General features: G+C 48.5%; 1 protein-coding gene and 1 pseudogene across 5 annotated transcripts; one reads left to right on the forward strand and one right to left on the reverse strand.

Annotated features, from left to right (window-relative positions):
• Positions 1–451: 451 nt before the first annotated feature.
• Positions 452–3,752, reverse strand: LOC118615088 (annotated as a pseudogene).
• Positions 3,753–13,343: 9,591 nt separating this feature from the next.
• On the forward strand, positions 13,344–19,330 carry LOC107510533 (cytochrome P450 1A1). 5 transcript variants are annotated; one of them, XM_016144156.2, is made up of 8 exons: positions 13,378–13,475; positions 14,966–15,002; positions 15,800–16,664; positions 17,188–17,314; positions 17,403–17,492; positions 17,571–17,694; positions 17,841–17,927; positions 18,089–19,330. In XM_016144156.2, the coding sequence occupies exons 3-8, from the start codon at positions 15,828–15,830 to the stop codon at positions 18,372–18,374; spliced, it is 1,551 nt and encodes a 516-aa protein (XP_015999642.2). In that variant the 5' UTR covers positions 13,378–13,475; positions 14,966–15,002; positions 15,800–15,827; the 3' UTR covers positions 18,375–19,330. The 5 variants fall into 5 exon arrangements, with proteins under 5 accessions (XP_015999640.2, XP_015999641.2, XP_015999643.2 ...); XM_016144158.2 differs by having other exon boundaries at positions 13,379–13,475; positions 15,803–16,664; XM_016144154.2 differs by lacking the exon at positions 14,966–15,002 and having other exon boundaries at positions 13,344–13,475.
• Positions 19,331–19,710: the final 380 nt, after the last annotated feature.

Consider the following 19,710-nt stretch of genomic DNA (forward strand, 5'->3'; position numbering starts at 1 on the left):
GGCCGAATAAACAAACTTCTTTACTTCTTCATTAATTTGCTATCTAAAACCCAAACTTCTTTGTTTTTCGAAATCTTCACAAATAATTGTTTGTCTTAAAAGTATAAAAGCTACCTGCACTGGTCACTTCTTTGAGTCTCATATTTCCATGGGCTCCAGTATGTACAAAATTAAATATGTTTTTCTCCTCTTAATCTGTCTTATGTCAATTTAATTTAAGGCCAGCCAAAGAACCTAGAAGGGAAAAAGAGTAAAATTTTCTTCTCCTGCATGAATAATTTCTTAGTAAAGCTTTTGAAAGAAAGAAAGAAAGAAAGAAAGAAAGAAAGAAAGAAAGAAAGAAGAAAGAAAGAAAGAAAGAAAGAAAGAAAGAAAGAAAGAAAGAAAGAAAATACTGAGGCCCCTGAGTGACTCCTATCCTTCTTTCTGCATCAGCATACTGATGCCTTCTTCACTTGATGAAGAAGCATAGCCATGCCTGATTGTGCTCACAGTGGGTGTGCTTCATAGTCAGCCTGTAGATGGGGGTTAGGTCCACTCTTACTACTGGTGGCACGCTGAAATCCAGCCACTGCTGCAAGGTGGCTAGGAAAAGGAAGACCTCCCACTTGGCCAGGACCTCCCCTATGCATCAGCACTTGCCCATGCTGAAGAGCATCACCTTCTCACTCAAGGTCTCGTTGATGGCAGTGCCATTGGCAGTGAGGAATTACTCTAGCCACAACTCAATGGGTGTCACCACATCTTCCTGCAAGAAAAACAGAGGTGCTGTGATCTCTGGGGTGGGAGGCTCTGGGAGGACAGGCTTGGAGAGAGACTTCTGAATGGACTTCTGTTGATACCACAAGCGTTAGAATAGATCAAGAACACTGAAAGGAGAGCAGGGAAAGGAACCAAACTGTACTTTAATGCTTATTTCTTTTACATAGCTCTTTGTAAAATGATCAGCCTTGAAAATAGTGCTTTTTAATATTGCATTATCTTCATTCTAATCATTATACAAGGAGAATTCATAGTATATTCTGGTTTATGCTTATTGTTTTAGAGTAACAATTGATAGCATCCCACATTCAGAAGTGTCTCCATTTGGATGGTAAAGTATGTGGTCCCCCTACTTTTAGACTTAAGTGGAATTTTCCAAAGAGAGGTCCTAAGCCATTCATATCAAAATTGCCTGAGTATTCCACCTTAGCTACCAAAGTGAAATCTTGGGGGATAGGGTGCCATAATCTGTAACCAATTTCTTGGTTAATTCTTTTCTCTTCCTTCTCCTTCTCCTCCTCCTCCTTCTTTTCTTTCTCCTCTTTTTCCTTGTTTTTGGTTAATTCTTATGTGCATTTGGGAAACATGGACCTAAATTTTGTCATTTAGAGAAGGCTATATAGCAATCAAGGCACCATTATTTTATTACATATTCAGTGTCTAGAAGAACAAACAGCCTTCCCGACTTTTCAACTTTAAGCATTTTTTAGTGGGGGATGTGTACTCACTGGTCATGATTGACATACCACTGATTTATGAAGACACAGTGTTCCCTGGGGATATGAAAGCCATTCAGTGTTGTGTCTCTTGTTGTGCTAAGGAGGGAAGAGGGCTCTGTCAGGCTCAGGGGCTGGAACACTGGGGTGTGTCTCTGGGAGCTTTTGTTCTTATCTCCATCTCACCCCAACAGCCTACACTGACAGGAAATGTCAGGAGGAGGGAAGGGGGGGGGTGGTAATTATCCTTCCTCTTCCTTGGCTCCTGTTCAACAGTGTTTACTATACTTCTGTTTGTGCCCAGCTGCGCACTTGGCCATTCTCTAGAGCCCTGGGGAGTTCCCAGCCTGGTTGAGGAGTCAAGCCTTTTATTCTGGGAATAGCTCGACCAACATATAAGCAGAGGAAGTATTCACTAACTCTTGACATTGTTAACATCCCAGGATATAATCAAGGACAAATGGCTGTAAGTACTACAAGATATCAGAAGTGAAGCTGTGTAAGCTGGATGAATCAAGAAGGGCTCCTAGGAGAGGGGAAGTTTGTGTCAGGATTGACTCTGTGCAGGAATAGGATTCTGGTAGCTAGAGAAGAGATTACAAGGCATTTTAAGCAGAAGGTCCAGCAAAAGTAAAATTGGAGGCTGGCTGGATCATGCTTGTGAGGGACAGTAAGGCCCGCCTGGTTGCGTTGAGAGTTCTTGTAGGGAGGAAATATGAGCAGAAGTGAATGAAAACTGAGATAAGGAGTGTGATTTTATCCTGAGAGCTGGATAGTTTAATCGTGTTTAGATTGAATAGGGGCAGATTAAAGGCCAAGAGTCTGTGAGGAACCTGGTGTCATGGTCAGGAAGGAGATGCTGGGCCATGGCTAAAGCTGAGAAGCTGGGAGAAGAAAACATGGTGAGGATGAGAGGTGGGAGGGCAGAATAGGCAGGCTTCACCTGTAAGAGATGATGAAGGGGACAAAGGAGGAGCATCGAAAGGTCTCAAGGAGGAAGGCCTCCATATAGGGCATCTGGGGTCTGTTGGAGAGCCGGGGCTACCAAGCCCTACCAGTCACTGTATCTATAGAGGACAGACAGGACTTAGGAACTGCCCTGACTGCTTCATGGTATCTGTGTCCCCTATTATATTAAGTGTCACTCTATGTGCTGTCATTCTGTGTCCGTTTGCATGTCTGAGATGCATTAACCCTCTCCTAGCATCTTCTAGACAAGGGTGGGCACCATTGTATGCCCATGGTTTGCATATAGTAGGCACATAACAGTTATATGTAGCCTGAATAAATGACCTGTAACCCCAAGGCTTCTCTTTGCACACCCAGTTCCTCCTAGATCTTCCTCTGTATCTCAGGTACATAAGTCCCCAAGAGATAGCTATTGTGCCCAAGTCAAATCCTGGGAAGGGTGGGGCAAGGTGAGGAAAGAAGGAAGACAAGAACAAGACACCAACATCTACCAAGCACCCACCAAGTATGTACCAAGCATTGTCTTTCTCTGCCTCCCTCCTCCCCACCCCAATCCCCCAAACTTGAGTCACTGATTTTCATAATCAGCTGCTTGAATTATAGGGGCCTAGACTTACAGGCCAGAGAATCCTTTATTGTTCAGATGAGGAAACTGAGTCCCAGAGGAGGAGAGAGACTTGACTGAGTTTCCACTGGGAATTGGTGGCACAGCCTGGGCTCAAACCCTGAACCTGAACCTGGACTGGTTTCCATGTCTGATGGACTTGGGGGCTTGGAGGTGCTGTGGGCAAACAGCAGGCACTGATAGATGGAGGGCCAGGGGCCTTTCTCTTACTGGCCCAAAAGATGTCGTTGACAAGGTTGACTATCTTCTCCATGGGGATGAGGCCACCTCTTGTTCTGAAGTCCTTCTCACAGTGCTGGGAAAAGGCACCTGTGATATCCTGAACACTGTTCTGAGAGAACACAAGCTTAAGGGAACTCCAGCACCTTCAGGACCAAAGGCTAGACTTTGCCCCATCCCACTTGGCATGCCTCAACCGCCCCCTGCCCCCAGTCAGTAGGTTAGGCTAATAGCAGGAGCTGGTAGCAGCCCTCAGAGGGGCTAAAAGTATTATTTCATGTCCCATTGACCCTTTCTCCCAATAACCTCAGGGGTCCAATTTCAAAGAAGGAAGTTAGTGTGAGTACAGGGAAGCAAAGTGACACCTGAGCTGGAGATTAGTCTCTTTCGGTGTTCAGGTTCTTAAGGAACAAAAGCCTTCTCACTCATAGTAACAGTCCTCCATATTTGAGGGTTCTGCCAGGAACCAATTCACAACCTTATCTCTCTAAGGTTTTCAGCAGCTCTGAGGAGGCGGCTATAGGAATGAGGAAATCGAGGCCAAAGGGGGAAAGAGATTGGCTTCAGGCAACATAGCTGATCCAAGTTGTCCCAGAGCCTTCCAAGGCCTTGGCAGCTCATCAGCTCTTCAGGGTGCTGCCTTGCCACCTGCATGCTGGCTCGCCTTGTCGAAGTTCCCATAGTGTTCCTGGATTGTTTTCTGCAGGAACTGCACAAGCCTCCGGTTGAAGGCTTTGAACCTCTGCAGGGTGGGTTTGGGCAGGTATTGAAGAATGAGGAAGAAGTCCCTGCATCCTTCCATCTCCACTGGTTTGCTAGATATATGTTGGTGGTGGGATCCCAGGGACTGGAAAATGGGCCCAAGAAAAGGTACCTGTAGAAGCAGTTACTTGAGATCAGCAGGGTTGTTGGGCTGGTACAGAGTTTCTGGCTCCAGATGAAAGTGACTTTTATAAACACCACCCTTACCTTGTTGGCCCTGCTGTCCTGGTCACCTGATATCAGAGTTATCGAATAAAGTAGGAATGATAGGCCTTTGGCATTGGGTCATGATCCTCAGGCTCCAACTAGTACCCAGGCCAGGGGCAGCTCTTCGGAGATAGATGCTGTGTCCCTGGGGAGGAATGTTCAGTTCCTTTCAGGTCCAGGGTTGGGGGGTGGGCAAGGATTATTTCTCTCAAGAGCAAGGCAGGATGCTGGGAGTGAAAGGCCTCTGGGCTGGGCCAGGTTTCTTTCCTACTGTACTCAGGGAGAAGGACCCTGCCTGGGCATTCAGTCCAGGCCAATCAGGAGGCTCACTGCTTATCTCCACAAGGATACTGTGTAGTACCCCTCCAATAACCTACAAAACCAGGTAAGGAATGGGGGTAGTCCATCCACCTCTGAATTTCAGCCCAAGTCCTTAGTCTGAAATCAAGAGATGATGAGGATACTGCATTCTAAAGAGAGGCCCCCTCACTCTCTCCTGGTAAGAGATGGTAAAAGTGAATGCTGTAGGCTGTTCTTCATGGCAACTGGCTTGTACTCATCAAAATGGTCAATGTCATTAAAACAAATAAAGACAAAGACCTTTTCTAGAGTCAAGAGACGAAAGAGACATAACCGAATGCAATATGTGAACTTGATTGGATCCTGAATTAAAAAATTTTTTTTAAGCTACAAAAGACATTTTTGTACCACAACCAGATACCATCTCACACCTATTAAAATAACTATAATCAACAGAACAAGTAATAACAAATGTTGGAGAGGATACAGAGAAAAGAGAACCCTCATACACTGCAAATTGGTATGGCCACTATGGAAAGCAGTATGGAGGTTCCTCAAAAAACTAAGAATTGACTACCATATGATCCAGCAACCCTCCTACTGGGTATTTACCCCAGAGACTTGAAAACCCATATCCAAAAAGGTATTTACACAATGATGTTTATGGCAGCACTATTCACACTGGCTAGGACATGGAAGAAACCGAAGTGCCCTACAATAGATGATCGGCTAAAGAAGCTGTGGTACATATACAAATGGAATATTATTCAGCCATAAGAAAAGATGAAATACTGACATTTGTGATGACATGGTTGGACTTTGAGATAATCATGCTAAGCAAAATAAGCCAGACAAAAAAAGTTGAAAATCACATGATATCACTTATACGTGGGATATAAACCTAAAAGTAACAAATAAACAGGACAGAGACTCATGGATATGGACAATGGACTAGTGGTTACCAGAGGGTAGGGAGTGGGGGGAGGAGGGAAGAAGTAGACAGGGTAAAGGGAGCCAGATACAGGGGGGTTGAGGGAGGGCGAAGTGGGTAAAGAAGATTGAATATATGGTAGCTGAAGGAAACTGAACTCTGGGTGGTAATCACACAACAGAATATATAGAAGTCAAATTATAATGTGTACCTGAAAATGATATAACTATATTAACCAATGTTACCCCAATAAACTTTACCAAAAAAGAAAAAAAGACATTTTTGTGACAATTGAAGACACATGAATAAGGACTGGAGATGATTTTATGTCATGAAATTAATATTAATTTTCTTAGGTGTGAACATAACATCATGTTCATGCTGGAGAATATTTTAGGAGATCTTCTGAGGATACTAATGCTTGCAGGTAAAGTTTCATCATTTCTGCAACTTAAAGGATTCTATTTAAAAATGTACATCTGTCTGTACATCTATCTGTACATCTATATAGAGATCCAAACTTGATGAGTAGGATATCTGTAGGAAAGAGACTCCCCAGCCCTGTATCCAAGTGGGTGGGAGGATGGTGGGGGAGACTGGCATTTGTGTATTTACCACACATTTTATAGCACTGGATACTAATGGGTCCAGCATTGTTCTAAGAGCTTTACATGTATTAACAAAAAATATTCTCAATAATATTGTAGGATAGAAATTAACACTATTATCATATTACAACTAGGTAGTAGAGGCACCAAGAAGTATAATTTGTTCTAGATCACATAGCAGTATGTTAGAGTTGGGATTCTAACCTTTAGAAGGTTGTGCTCTGGACTACTAACTACCCTATGAACCTGTTTGATGTGTATCCCTGGATCTGGGTGAAATATGTGGACACAGAGGCTGAGTGGAGCAGCGCGTGATGGTGGGGCAACAGAGAGAGGGCGGGTTGCATGGCCAGAGCTGTTTACCTTATGGGAGATGTGAGTCTCCTGATTGACTGGTGGACATGCTGAAGGGAACTGGACTTCAGCTGCATGGATGAGACTTTGCTGCAGAGAGGAGGGCACCCCAGCAGTGACAGGCTATAAAGCGTGCCCTGTGGGAAGGAGCACGGAGCAGGCAAGAGGTCAGCCAGGGAGTGTAAAGTTCAACTTTAGGAACTGCGTGGCACCATTGGCACTAGATGAACATCCATCAGTGTAATACGTGTAAGGGCAAACTTAGCAAACATAAGATAAAAACACCAGCCATATAAAAGAGGTTGTCTCCATTTCCAGCCCCCTCCTCTTTCCCTCTTCCTGGTGGAGAGGCCAGCAAAGGTAGGGAAAGAAAGGGGTGCAGAAACAGCATACTTATCCCCTTCCCACAAGGTCAGGTCTGAGAGGAGGCTGGGAACAAACCTTAAACTGGATGTGAGAAGGAAATTTTGCGCTGGCTTGGCACACATTTGCCAATCAATGAAAACAACTGCCAACCTGAGCTGAATTAGTAAAATTCTCATATGCAATATGGGTCTAAATTAATCACACTTGATACTACTAAAGGTAGAAGATAAAAAGGAAAACGGTTTGCCTTCATCTCCACTGCCTTCTATATAGGGTCAACCCAGAACCTCTGGGTCACGTCTGCTTCTCTGGGCAGTGTCTCAGAGTTTCCATTTCACTATAGCCCTTCCCACCCACCAACTCATGGAGGTCTCTTGTCCCAATCCTGCAGAGCCCTCTCTTTTGAGAGCAGCTACAAAGCCTGCTGTTTGCTGATTAATGTGGCGGGGCTAGATTGTGGAGAGAGGAGCTATGGCCTGTTGAGAGGAACCAGGAAGCTCTGAAACTGAAAGATAGGGACTTCAGGTGATCAGGGCTCTGTGGTCAGCAGTGAGGTCCAACCCAGATGTTCTTCCTGGACAGAACAAAGGTAGCATAAGGTAGAATGTCTGAGCTGGGCCAGGCTGAGATGAGCTCCTTAAGGCAGGATTGTCTGATTGCCTGTGTTTTTTGGCAGCAGAATGACTAACACTCACCTAGTGGGTACTGAAAAAAGGATCTGGGCTGGAGTGACCCATTCAGCTGACCATGATGGACCTGGTGCTGTGCCCACTGAGATCCAGAATCTCACCAGGCCCCCATCATTTCAACCCTGGTGTATTTTCCTGTTTGGAGGTTTGACATGTTTCCATTCATTTATTAAATATTCATTTAGCATCCACAATTTGCTATCAAAACAGACAAAAGTGCCTGCTCTGCTGGAGCTTACATGCTAGTTGGAGGATATAGACCATACTCAACATAAATAAGTAAAATACATAGTTCGTTTGAAGGTTGTAAGTACTACAAATAAAAATCAAGTCAAGGAGAGGGATAGAGACTATGAATCAGGGTAATAATTTTACATGGCAATTTTCAATCTGCTAAGGAAGGCATATTGGAAAGGTGATATTCGAGGAAGTGAGACAAGGACTTGGAGAGAAAGTTTCCAGGTAGAGGGAGCAGCAAGTGCAAAGGTGCTGAGGCAGAGCCTGAATGTCTTCCACTTGCCTCTTCAGAGCAACTCTCTGCCACCTCTCTACTCAGTCCCAAAGGTCTGACCTCTATGGGCTGTAGTAATGGGCCCCTTGCTCTCTGGCTTCCAGTTAGGTCAGTCCATGGAAGGCCCAGCAGGATGTCAGAGAGTATGAATAAAGTAAGGTCAGAGTAGGCTCTGCTCTCTGTGTAGGGTTTTGCATGCTAGCTGCAACTCTACCGAAGGCCACAGCTCCTTTCTACAGTCTTTCCATGGCCACTTTCACTGGGTTCTGTTTTCTGCTCCTTCTTCTCTCCACTTCTAGCCCTGCTGTTGCTAATCCTGGGGCTCTGCATTGTCCTTTATTGGTTTCCCTAACCTTGCCCATACCTTTGTAAATGGTCCCTTTAGTAAACTCTCCTCAACGACTGAGTTCGAGGGAACCTTCTGTTTCCTGCAGGGACTGACCCTGACTGATACAGATAGATTTGCTTGGAATGTCTGAGGAACATCAAGAAAGCTTCTGTGCCTAGAAAGGAGCTTGGGGAAATGAGAGTAACAGGCAAAGAGGTCAGAGAGGTCATGGGAGCCACATCTGAGATTTCTCATAAACTTCCTTCTGAAAACTTAACTTGGCCCATCCTGAACATGGAGAAGGGATGGCATCTCTTCTTCAGCTAGGTGCTGGGAGAGCAAATGGGCCACCAGGAACTTGGCCACAGCTGCTTTCTTCCTTGGCATCCCCTATCCAAGGAAAATCCAGCAGACAGATGGGTGAGCCCTCAGCACAGTGAGGTGGCACAGTCTCATCTGATAATCTCTGTTTCACACGTGAGTTCTCTTCAGACACTCACCAGCCAAGGACTCCTCCTAGAGATAAAACTAGCTTCCCACGGTGGTGCTGATGGTGGCATTTTGGGCACAGGGGCAGACCAGTGGGAAGTTATTAGGAGTAATTTCTTAGGCTTCTGTCCAACCTGCCCAGGGCTTCTTTGGGGCCTGCCTCAAGGACTGAGGTTTAATCCCTCAGACAGTATTGCTGGTTAAGCCTCTCTAGCCTGCAGGTTTGGGTTATAATTCCTTCAGTTGCAAGTTCCAAATTCAATTCTTACTAGAAAAGGAAAATGAGAAGGAAAAAGAGAAGAAGAGGGAAAAATGAGAGGAAGAGATAAAGAAAGAAAAAGGAGGAAAAGAGGTGAAGGGGGAGGTTATGGGTGAACTTCACTGGCTTCAGGAATAAGTGGATCTAGGTGCTCAATGTCATCAATTCTTTCCTTCTCTCTCTCCCTTAGTCTCTCCATTTTGCTTTCCCCTGAGTGGACATCATTCTAAAGTAGGCTTTCTTAATGAAATGGCCACTGGTAGGCCCAGATTTATTTTCTAATCAGCTTAGCTACCCTGACAGAACAAGAGCCTCTCTTTTCTGACAATTTCAGAAAAAACTCTTGTTTGGTTCTCATTGGCCTGGCATAGGTCATGCGCCAGCCTGGTAGCCTGGTGTGTGGTCAGCTCCACCAAACCTATTGGCTAAGAGTAGGGGTAGGGTGTTCCCCAAAGAATAATTGAAGTGGTATTGCCAGACGAAAAGAGAATGGATGGTGGGCACACAAAACCCCTCAGATGTCTACTATCTGAGGGACATCTAGGCTCTGCTTTGATTTGCCACATGTCTCTGGGGTGACCATATAATTTCTTGTCCAAATCAGGACTCCTTTGAGAGTGAAAGACGACACTTTTAATATTTACACCATGACAATAGGCTTAGACTAAGACTATCCTGGGAAAATATTGTCACCCTAACTTTAGCAACCAAGAGCCAGTGAGCTGGGGGTGGGGTGCAGGGCTCTCCCATCTGTATCCTGGATTCTGTAAACCAAATCTCTCTGGCTCTCTGGGCATAGATAGGAGAGGAGAAAGTGCTCAGGGTTCACATCTGAAGTGGGATGGAAGGTGGCTAGATAGGGTAAAGGCACATTGGGAAGCAATCCCCAGTTCTCTACTCTTCTCAAACTGCCTCACCACAATCTCCCTCTCTCATGCTTTATTCTTGTTATGTTTCATCCTCGTGCTAGGAGTGCCCTTCCTGTTCTCTTCATATACCACGACTCTTCTCCAGTCCTCTGCTCTCCCAGAGAGTCCCTTTACCTGCACCTGCCTTCCCCACCCTAGCTTCTCACAGTTCCTGTAGCATTTCCAGATTCAGCATAGGCTATGTTTAGGGTGTGATTCCTGCCTGCACCTTGGGGTAGAGGTTTGTTGTGAGTCTTGCTACCTCCCCATCCCCCTGCCACACAGCCCTCAGCAACGCTGACTGGAGACTCTAAACTGGATCACTCTTCTGGGCTAAGACCCTCAGCTGTCTCTATCCCTCCAGACCAGAATTATCTCTGATCCCCACTGCCCTTTGTCTCTGTGTTCCTGGTATTGAGTCCTAGGGAATCGCCCAAAGAGCTTCTCACGCAAAGGCACACAAACTTTGACCCAGGATTGTTGCTTCAGCTCCAGCCAAGGTCCTCTAAACTCCTGCCTGTCTCCCTCTTTCTTTGCCCAGTGCTCTTGAGGGCTTTCTCCAACCTGTGAGTTGTTCCGTAGAGACGAGCTTGGGGAGACATATAATGCCTCTTGTAAACCCAGTATACCAGGCTCCTGTCAGGAGTATGGGGACATGAGGGGCCCTGACTCAGGGGCTGAACCTGTCCACCTTCGGCCTCCTGGGGCTTTGCTGGTAGTCTGGGGCAATAAATCACAGTGGGAAGAGCCTTGGCCTGGAAGTAAGGGGGCTAGAGTTCTAGGCTTTGCTTTGATTTTCCATGTGTCCCTGGGTCTTCTTCTTCTGGTAACAATCTCTCCAGCTGAGAAGTAGAAGAGGAATTGGCTTAATTAGCTAATGAATTTCTTTGGGGTCAAGAATCCTTTAAAGAATGTGAGCAAAGCAATGCATCTTCTAGCAAACAAAGCATTTTTCTGGATTCCCGGTCAGGAGCCCCAGCAGATGGTCTTCCAGCCCTGACGAGCAGGTTGCCATGATTTCCTAGGGCTCTGGCATTGATGGGGACCCAAGGAGCAGAGGAGCAGATTGCATTGCAAAGCAGGATGAGGAATCCGTGAGTGCTTTGGTCCCCAATTCCTTGCCACAGCTTTCACACAGGTTCTTTCTACTTCTGTAAATCTAGCTCCGATTGGGATTGGAGTACAGACCTTTCTTGGGTACCATAAACCTCCATGGGCTGAGTCAGGGATGCAGAGAGTAGGATGAATGAAACAATGCTGGACGAAATAAAAGCCCAGCAATAGCTCCCTTATCTCCCGCCTGTTCTCTTACCTAAATTCCACCATTATAGCATCAGCATTTTGGGTTCGGCATTACCCTGGTTATGTGCCCCATCCATAATACAGCTGGGTTTAACTCCTTTACCAGTTATTAATATCTTGCAAGGACTTGGCTTCTCAGATCGATTTACCCCAGGTTGGCTTTCTATGTTCGGACATGGAGGAAGGAGTGACAGGTTGGGTCTGGGTCACAGTAAGGGTCAAGTGCCCTGAGAATTACCATGGACAAGCGCTGGAAACAGACCAGGAGACACCTACTTTTTTGTGGAGAGGATTCGGGGGGCTTCCCAGAGGAAGTGGTGTTTTAGCTGACTTAAAAGTAGGGGAGTTTAGAAGTAGAGGTGAGCAGGCCTGGTAGGTTCTGCTAAAGATTCTGCTTTCTATTGATGGGAGCTATCGAGGGGACAAGGTGTGACAGAATGAGATTCTGGATTTCTTGAAAAGACCACTTTGGATGCCACAGGGTGGAGAAAGAATTGGCGGGAATGAAAGGCACATAATAGGCGTTTAGTAAATATTTTTGCAACGCATGGGGCAGCATCTGATTGGAGTGGGAGGTGAGGGGGCAGAATGAAGCTGGCTTGGGCCAGCAGATGGATGGCGGTGCCATTCGCTGGGTTTGGGAGCACAGCATGGGTGGCAGGTGATGTGGTTAGTTGGGGATAGCTTGAGCTAGACACGCAAATGTAGCTCTTTCTGCCGGGCCATTTTACATCGGGAAGAGTCGGCAGGGGCCGAGGACAGCATCAGAGGCAGCCAGCTTGGCGAGCTAGGCGACACACTGAGGCTGCGTGCTCCGCCACGGGCGTGGACCAAAAATATGGACACACGCAGGCGCCCGCTCCTAAGCAAAGCCCAGCTCGGCACGCAAGCCTGGGCTCTTTGCGCTGCCCTTCCCCCCTACCCCGCTCCTGCTCAGCTAGAGAGTGGCCTTTTAAGAGCCCCACCCCTCCCTTTTAGCGTGACTTTGCTGGGACCCGACCTGGGTGGCTGGCCTCCCAGCTCTTCTCACGCAACTGCCCGGCTCCACGCCCCCGGCCAGAGTGGGGCGGGGATGGGCCGCATGACCTCTGCCCCTCTCCCGACCTTGGAGACAGGTTCCAGAACTCGTGCACGCTAGCCTCGAAAGGCATCTGTACTGGACGCCCCCATCTCGGTTCCTGGGCCTCCTCCCCTGACCTGTCCGAGGGCTGTCCCCTAACCCTTCCTTCCGCCTTCGGAAGCTAGTCGCGCGGGCCCCCTCTCCGCCCGATTTTTCTGCCGGGCCAAAGCTCTAGCAACCCCGGAGCCAAGAGGGAATCTCGAGGGCCAGTGGGTCCCGGCTGGAGATATCTCTGGTTTGCAGGGTTCCGAAGTGGCCCTAAAAGGGGCGTCGAGCTGCTAGTGAGCGCTCGGCGAGACTGCCGGTTCTCTAACTAGTCCCGCCCCAGGGTCAGGGAACTCGGACTTCTGCTAGTTGCCCGGGCTCTGGGGGCTCTGGGGGGAGAAGGGACAGCCCATCGGCGCCTCTGGCCTTCCGGCCCGGGTGACCTCTGGGCAGGGGTCGCAGCGCTTCTCACGCGAGCCTGGACTCAGTAACCCGAGGGAAGAAGGTCATCACCCGGCAGCCCCGCCCCTGCCTGCCTGGCCTCCATCCACTAGTAGTGAGGGGGAGGCACTTGCACACCCTGTATTCCGGTGGGTGCAAAAATGTGAGTGAGGGTTTTCCATGCCTGGGTATGGAGGTTCCCCAAATCCTCTCTTCCGAGTGGCCTGGGACTTCTCCCCGAACCCCCGCCTCAGATCGGCTTTGCGCTGTCCATGGGGTATCTTGGAGCTAGGAATCCCGAGTGTCCCCGGCCCTCACCCCTTTACTTGCCAGCACTTGGATGAGGCGTCCCCATAGTGGGTTCTTACCTGCCCCCACGCGTCCCCTCTCCCCTACTTCCCCTCAACCCTAAGGCGACCATCTCCCTTCAGGCCGTCCCTCCCTGCGTCCCAACCCAGCGCCAGGGGGCGTGGCCACACGCGCACGCCGCCTTTAAAGGTGGCAGTGCCTCCATCCTTACTCTGAAGGTGACAGTTCTTTGGAGCCTTCCATGATCTTCTTTGGGGTCCCTGGCTCCAGAGACCACTTTTCCCAGCTCAGCTGAGCATCTCCTCACAGCCACAGGTGAGTGCTGGAGGCTTCTGGCTTGCCCCTTCCCTCCCAATCGAAGGAGAATTTTGATGCCTTCAGGTCTTCCCTGGTAGTCACTGGTCTAACACCTCAAAGAGGAAGGCAGAGAGTGGCCTTAGTGATCAAGCAGTCCAGCTCCCAAGAAGGGAAGGGCAGGACTCGCCCAATGTCTTCCATCTAGTATCAGAACTCTAGATAGAGATGATCACCGACCCCCCCCCCCCTCTCCTTTTTCAGGATTCCAGGACCCAGGCTCCAGCTCCATCCCCCATTGGGTTTTCTGAATGCCTTGGGCCTTCCGCATCAGGGTCACCTGGGGCTGGAATAAGGACACAGCTATCTGTGCAGTCCCTCCCCAGGCTGTGGGATGAGGGAGGTTTCTCCCTGGTGGTCAGGGTTATTACCAGCTGTACTTACTTGCCTTATCTAAAAGCTCACTCTGGCTGGCTCTAACCTCCAAAGGCATGGCTTGTCAGAGCTGAGACGTGCTGACCAGGACAGAAAGGCCCATCTGAACAGAAGTCCTGGTCACACTGCCCATGGGCTTTCCATATATCCTTGACTGTCTTCTCTGTCCTCTGTTGGGGAGCAATTAGTGTGAGAGACTGTCAGCTGCAGGGAGCTAAACCACCAGTCCTCGAAAACTCACCAGTGACATCTCTCTTGGCCTTTTACCATCTTACTAAGGCTACAGGTCCTTCGGGCACCCAACGTGTGGAAGGGAACACCAAGCCTAGCCATGTACCCAGCTCACTCAGTGAGTTAGGGCTTGTGTGTGCTTTAGGATCCACCTCCTCCAGGAAGCCTCCCTAGATAGACGGCTATAGTACTTGACGTACGAACCATACAACCTCCCCATCTTGGGCAACTCTCTTGTGAGGAAACCTCACTAGTCAGACTGTGAGGTACCCCACGTCAGAGCTGAGTTTTCTTTTCTCTGAGATCCAGCTGGGTACCCTGAATCAAAGATTATGTCTGACTCCCTCTCTCAGGTGATATAACTGGAGCCCAGAAGGTAAAATGACCAGTCCAAAGCCACACTATGGATCCTGGAACACTGGATCTCCTGGGTACCAGGAAGATGTCCCAGTCAGAGCTCTATGCCTTGGAGAAAGTAGTGCATTAATCTGCACACCCTTTCTAGACCAACCCTAGAAAGTATTGTCTCAACCTCTGTTCAGATCTATTCCTAGTTTCCCTTATGCCATTCTGTAGTTTTCTTACAGCCCTGGCCTGGTGGGAGCCTTCCAGTTAGTCTCTGCTATCTGGTGACTGGCAACTGGGGAAGGCCCAGACTACCCATTCTTAGAGAATTAGTCTAACAAAAACCCTGGCCCGGATTTCTATGACTGGAAGCCTCAGTCTAGTTGGTCTCCAGCTGCTTTTAAACTGTGGGGTGGTAGAACTCAGAGAGCTGAGGCTGAGAGCAGTATGGCTTAGGCAGTGGTTTTCCCATCTTCTGTCCCCTCCCTTCCCTGTTGCAGGGTCTGTCAGGATTCCCAAGACCCTGGGCTTGAGCAGGTGAGAACTGAGGGTTCAAGGAAAGTTCTTTTTCATTGACTGATCTGACCACTCTTCAAAGGGAGGTACCTATGGCAGGAATTAGAAACTTCTCAGGGAACTTTCCTTAAGAGGTCTGAGTCCTGGGTCAGTCACTGCTGGATGACTTTAGCCAAGTCAGGGCTTCCTCTGGAGATCGGTTTCCCCAAATATGAAACGAAACTAAAGAGTGGATCATCACTAGTTCTGATAGCAACATTTCCCTACCCTAAATGTGGTGGATAGTTATCAAGGGGATTTAGGTGATACACATCAGTTGTGTGTTTATTTTAATATATGTTGTGTGGTGGGGGGAATCAAACCAGTACTTTAACACAGATATGATTGTTTGGGATGATGCTAGGTGGGTAGATTTAAAGTTGATTTTATATGTCAAGTAAGTAATAGTACAGGTGTTCTTTGGAAATCACAGAGTGACGTTTGGGAAACTGTTTTAGAATGGTGCAGCAGTTAGAGAGGGTGTTCTTGAATTAGGCAATTTGAGTTGGACGTGTGGATCAAATACTTCATTACTTTCTGTGAGTCTTGCTGCAGCCTACCTCAACAGGCTATGGCAGGACCAAATGAGGATTGCTGAAATTCTTGGTACACAATGGCAACTCTTCAGCTTCTCCCACTTATTCCTGCCCTTCATGCCCATGAGCAGTTGTGAATCAGGTTTCCTCTTTCCTTTACCAGCATGCTGACACTTTAGGGCATTGGCTCCTCTCATCCCCCCCATCTGATGTCTTGATCTTTCCTTCCTGCCCACCTCTTAGCAGCCACGTTGCCAACTCTACGCTGATCATGTTTTCTGCATATGGACTTGCCATTCCCATCTCAGCCATGGAGCTTCTCCTGGCCTCCACCATCTTCTGTCTGGTATTCTGGGTGATCAGAGCCTGGCAGCCTCAGATCCCCAAAGGCCTGAAGAGTCCACCAGGGCCCTATGGCTGGCCCATACTCGGGAACATGCTGCTCTTGGGGAAGAGCCCACATCTGGCACTAACACGGCTGAGCCAGCGTTATGGGGATGTGCTGGAGATCCGCATTGGCCGCACACCTGTGGTGGTGCTCAGTGGCCTGGACACCATCTGGCAGGCCCTGGTGCGGCAGGGTGATGATTTCAAGGGCCGGCCCGACTTGTACAGCTACACCCTGATCGCTGATGGTCAGACCATAACCTTCAACCCAGACTCTGGACCAGTGTGGGCTACCCGCCGGCACCTAGCCCAAAATGCTCTAAAGAGTTTCTCCATGGCTTCAGACCCAGCTTCCTCCTCATCCTGCTACCTAGAGGAGCATGTGAGCAAGGAGTCTGAGTACCTCATCAACAAGTTCCAGGAGCTGATGGCAAGTGTTGGACACTTTGACCCCTGCAGGTATGTAGTGGTGTCAGTGGCCAACGTTGTGTGTGCCATGTGTTTTGGTCAGCGCTATGACCATGAAGACCAAGAGCTGCTTAACGTAGTCAATCTGAGTAATGAGTTCGGGGAGATAACTGCCTCTGGGAATCCAGCCGACTTCCTCTCTATCCTTCGTTACCTGCCCAACCCTGCCCTGAAAATCTTCAAGGACGTGACTAAGAAGTCGTACGCCTTCGTTCAGAAGATGGTTAAGGAACACTATAGAACGTTTGAAAAGGTACAGGCTGGGGAGAGGCAGGTGGGTAGTGAGGAGCAGGTAGGGTCGGGGATCAGAAGGTCAGAGATAACCGGAGCAGGATGGTGTTTGCCGGCTCTCAGGGGCCTTTACCTTGGGGTTTTGAAGCCAGTAGCGAAGGGGACTCCATCCATGGCATGGAAATAGAACTTTATCTTGATCAGACCTTCTATCCTTCTGTCAGATAGCAGGACCCTAGTCCAGTTGTGGGGAGCAGGAAGAGTTATAATGTTAGTCTCCTGGTCTTATGGGAGAAAAGGGTAAAGAACATGTCCAGATGACAATGGTATCAGATTCTGTTGTCAGGTGTCCCTTAAGTTGAAGTTGCCAGTATTCTGAGGCAGGAGAGAGCCTTGGACAGGCAGAGAAAAACTGGGATGGCAGCCTTGGAGGAGGGTAAGTCACCTCTTGAACAAAGGTGCTAGGGATAGTGAGGGACCAGGCCTGGATGGAGAGGTAGGTCTGGGTTTGAGATCTTGCTCACCTGTGGGCCTTTCCTACTCAGGGCCATATTCGAGACATCACAGACAGCTTGATCAACTACTGTCAGGAGAAGAGGCTGGACAAGGATGCCAATCTTCAGCTGTCAGATGAGCAAGTTGTTAATGTTGTCGTGGACCTCTTTGGAGCTGGTATGAGCTACCCCAATGTGCCCTTCCTGTGCCCAACTGCCCAAAGCCACTAACCGCCTAACATCTCCCTCTGTTCTCCCCCGGCCAGGGTTTGACACAGTCACCACTGCCATCTCCTGGAGCCTTCTGTACTTGGTGACATACCCCAGTGCTCAGAAAAAGATCCAAGAGGAGCTGGGTAGGTGGCAGCCTGCTTAAAAGTGTTCAAGGCTGGGGGCTTGGCCTCTTCATCTGTCTGGTCCTTTGTGCTTTGCAGACACAGTGATTGGCAGAGCACGGCATCCCCAGCTGTCTGACAAACCCCAGCTGCCCTATATGGAGGCCTTCATCCTGGAGACCTTCCGACACTCCTCCTTTTTACCCTTCACCATCCCCCATTGGTGAGGCCCCATGGATCCACTGCTGTCTGATAATGGGCCTCACTTCAGTCCATGTACCTGATCAGGGCTGGTGGGAGGGACATGGTATTGGAGGCAGGGGGATCTCTTTGTGGCCCTGAGCTTGACTGAGCATTCTCTCTCCCCAGTACCACAAGAGACACAAGTCTGAGTGGCTTTTACATACCCAAGGGGCGTTGTATCTTTGTGAACCAGTGGCAGATCAACCATGACCAGTAAGTTAAGAGTGGGTAGTATAAACTTCACCTTCTTCTGAGCTTCAGACCTTGCTGTCCCTGGCCATTTGCTTGACCCCTAGTCTTTTGGGCCGGGGTGTGGCCCCTGGATGCTTCTGAGCCCCCAGGCTGCCACTACAGCTGCCTCTCTCTGATTACAGGAAGCTATGGGGCGACCCTTCTGAGTTCCGGCCAGAACGGTTTCTCACTCCCAGTGGCACTATTAACAAGGCATTGAGTGAGAAGGTGCTTCTCTTTGGCCTGGGCAAGCGGAGGTGCATTGGCGAGACTATTGCCCGCTTCGAGGTCTTTCTCTTCCTGGCCATTCTGCTGCAGCAGTTCGAATTCAGCATACTGCCAGGTGTGAAGGTGGACATGACTCCCATCTACGGACTGATCATGAAGTACCCCCGCTGTGAGCACTTTCGGGTGCAGAAGCGCTCTTAGGGGGCTGAGAGCTCTGCAGCCTAAACTCTGGCTTCCTGGCCTGGCTGCCCAGACAGGCCAGAGGTCTGGCCCAAGGAGGTCTAAGCTTTGGCCTGAAATTCACAGATGTTGATTTGACTGATTTTTTGCTATCTTGCTACAGGCAAGCCTGAGGGATCATGCCTGCCCCCAACCCTGGACATTTCCCTCTGCATATTGACTGCAGACAGTTGATATTGCAGGGGCCACAAAGGAGCTGATACATCCTTCCTAACTAATGCTTGAGCTAGGCAGTATTGTAGGTATTCCAGAGCCTCTTAGGCCTCTGGTAACCTCTGAGGAGCTCTCTGAAAGCACGTGGGCCCAGCAGCTGGCTGGCTTTGTTGGGGCTAATTGGCTTGAGAAACATTTAGAACAAACCACACCAGGGTTCGTCCAATCTATTTGACAATCGAGAGCCATCAAGAGTGGAGGGAAGAGGCAGTCCAGGATACTGGCACAGAAGTGGTCTCCCTGCTTAAACAAAGCTGAGCTATCTAACCACACAGGTCTCCGACACTGTGCCTGGAGGGATTGCCTTTCCCTCTGCAGGCAGGAACAGGGCTGCCTCCTGGCCTTATGAGGTCTCTTTTCCTGTCTAGGACTAGCTAGGGACTTGTGTCTTAGAGGAGCAGAGAGAGAAGAGGAAGTACCCATCCATATCTAGGCACTGTGACTAGGTTAGGAGTGAGGGAGTGATAATCCAATCACTTGCTGGTTTCCTTGATGCCCTATATTAACATGTCTTTTTTTTTTTTTAATGTTTGTATGCAAGGAGCTTTTTATTTTAGCCTGAATTATACTTGCATATTTGCATTTGCTATATGTAAGAGCTTAATAACAATTTATTGAATGAAATAAAGAAAATTCATATCCATGTGTTCATAAATGTGTAAGAAACACCTTCCTGAGCTAAATAAACATATTATCCAGAAGTCCTATAGGTGGAGATTTTTGAATCACCATCACTCATCTACATCCCTACCCTGAGCCTAATCTTGTGTCAAGTTTTCCATTTGAAAGAGGAAGAGGAAGAGGCAGTGAAGTGGTGAAGCCACTGCTGTCTGGCAGCTCACAGTCTGATTGGGGACACTGCCTTCCTCCCTCTCTAACTGATCACAGATTGATGAACAGCATTCTCTGGACCAGGCACTGGAGGTATAACAGTGAATAAAACACGGTCCCTGCCTTCAAGAGTCACCCAAGTTGCTTGGGGGAAACTGACTCATAAACACATCATCCTACTCATTGTGATCAGTGCTCTACCAGGCAGACACATATGGGAGAGCGAGGATAAGAGCTGGGGTGGGGCTGGGTC

This window comes from Rousettus aegyptiacus, unplaced genomic scaffold (genome assembly GCF_014176215.1).
Source record: "Rousettus aegyptiacus isolate mRouAeg1 unplaced genomic scaffold, mRouAeg1.p scaffold_m13_p_3, whole genome shotgun sequence".
Lineage (NCBI taxonomy): Eukaryota > Metazoa > Chordata > Mammalia > Chiroptera > Pteropodidae > Rousettus > Rousettus aegyptiacus.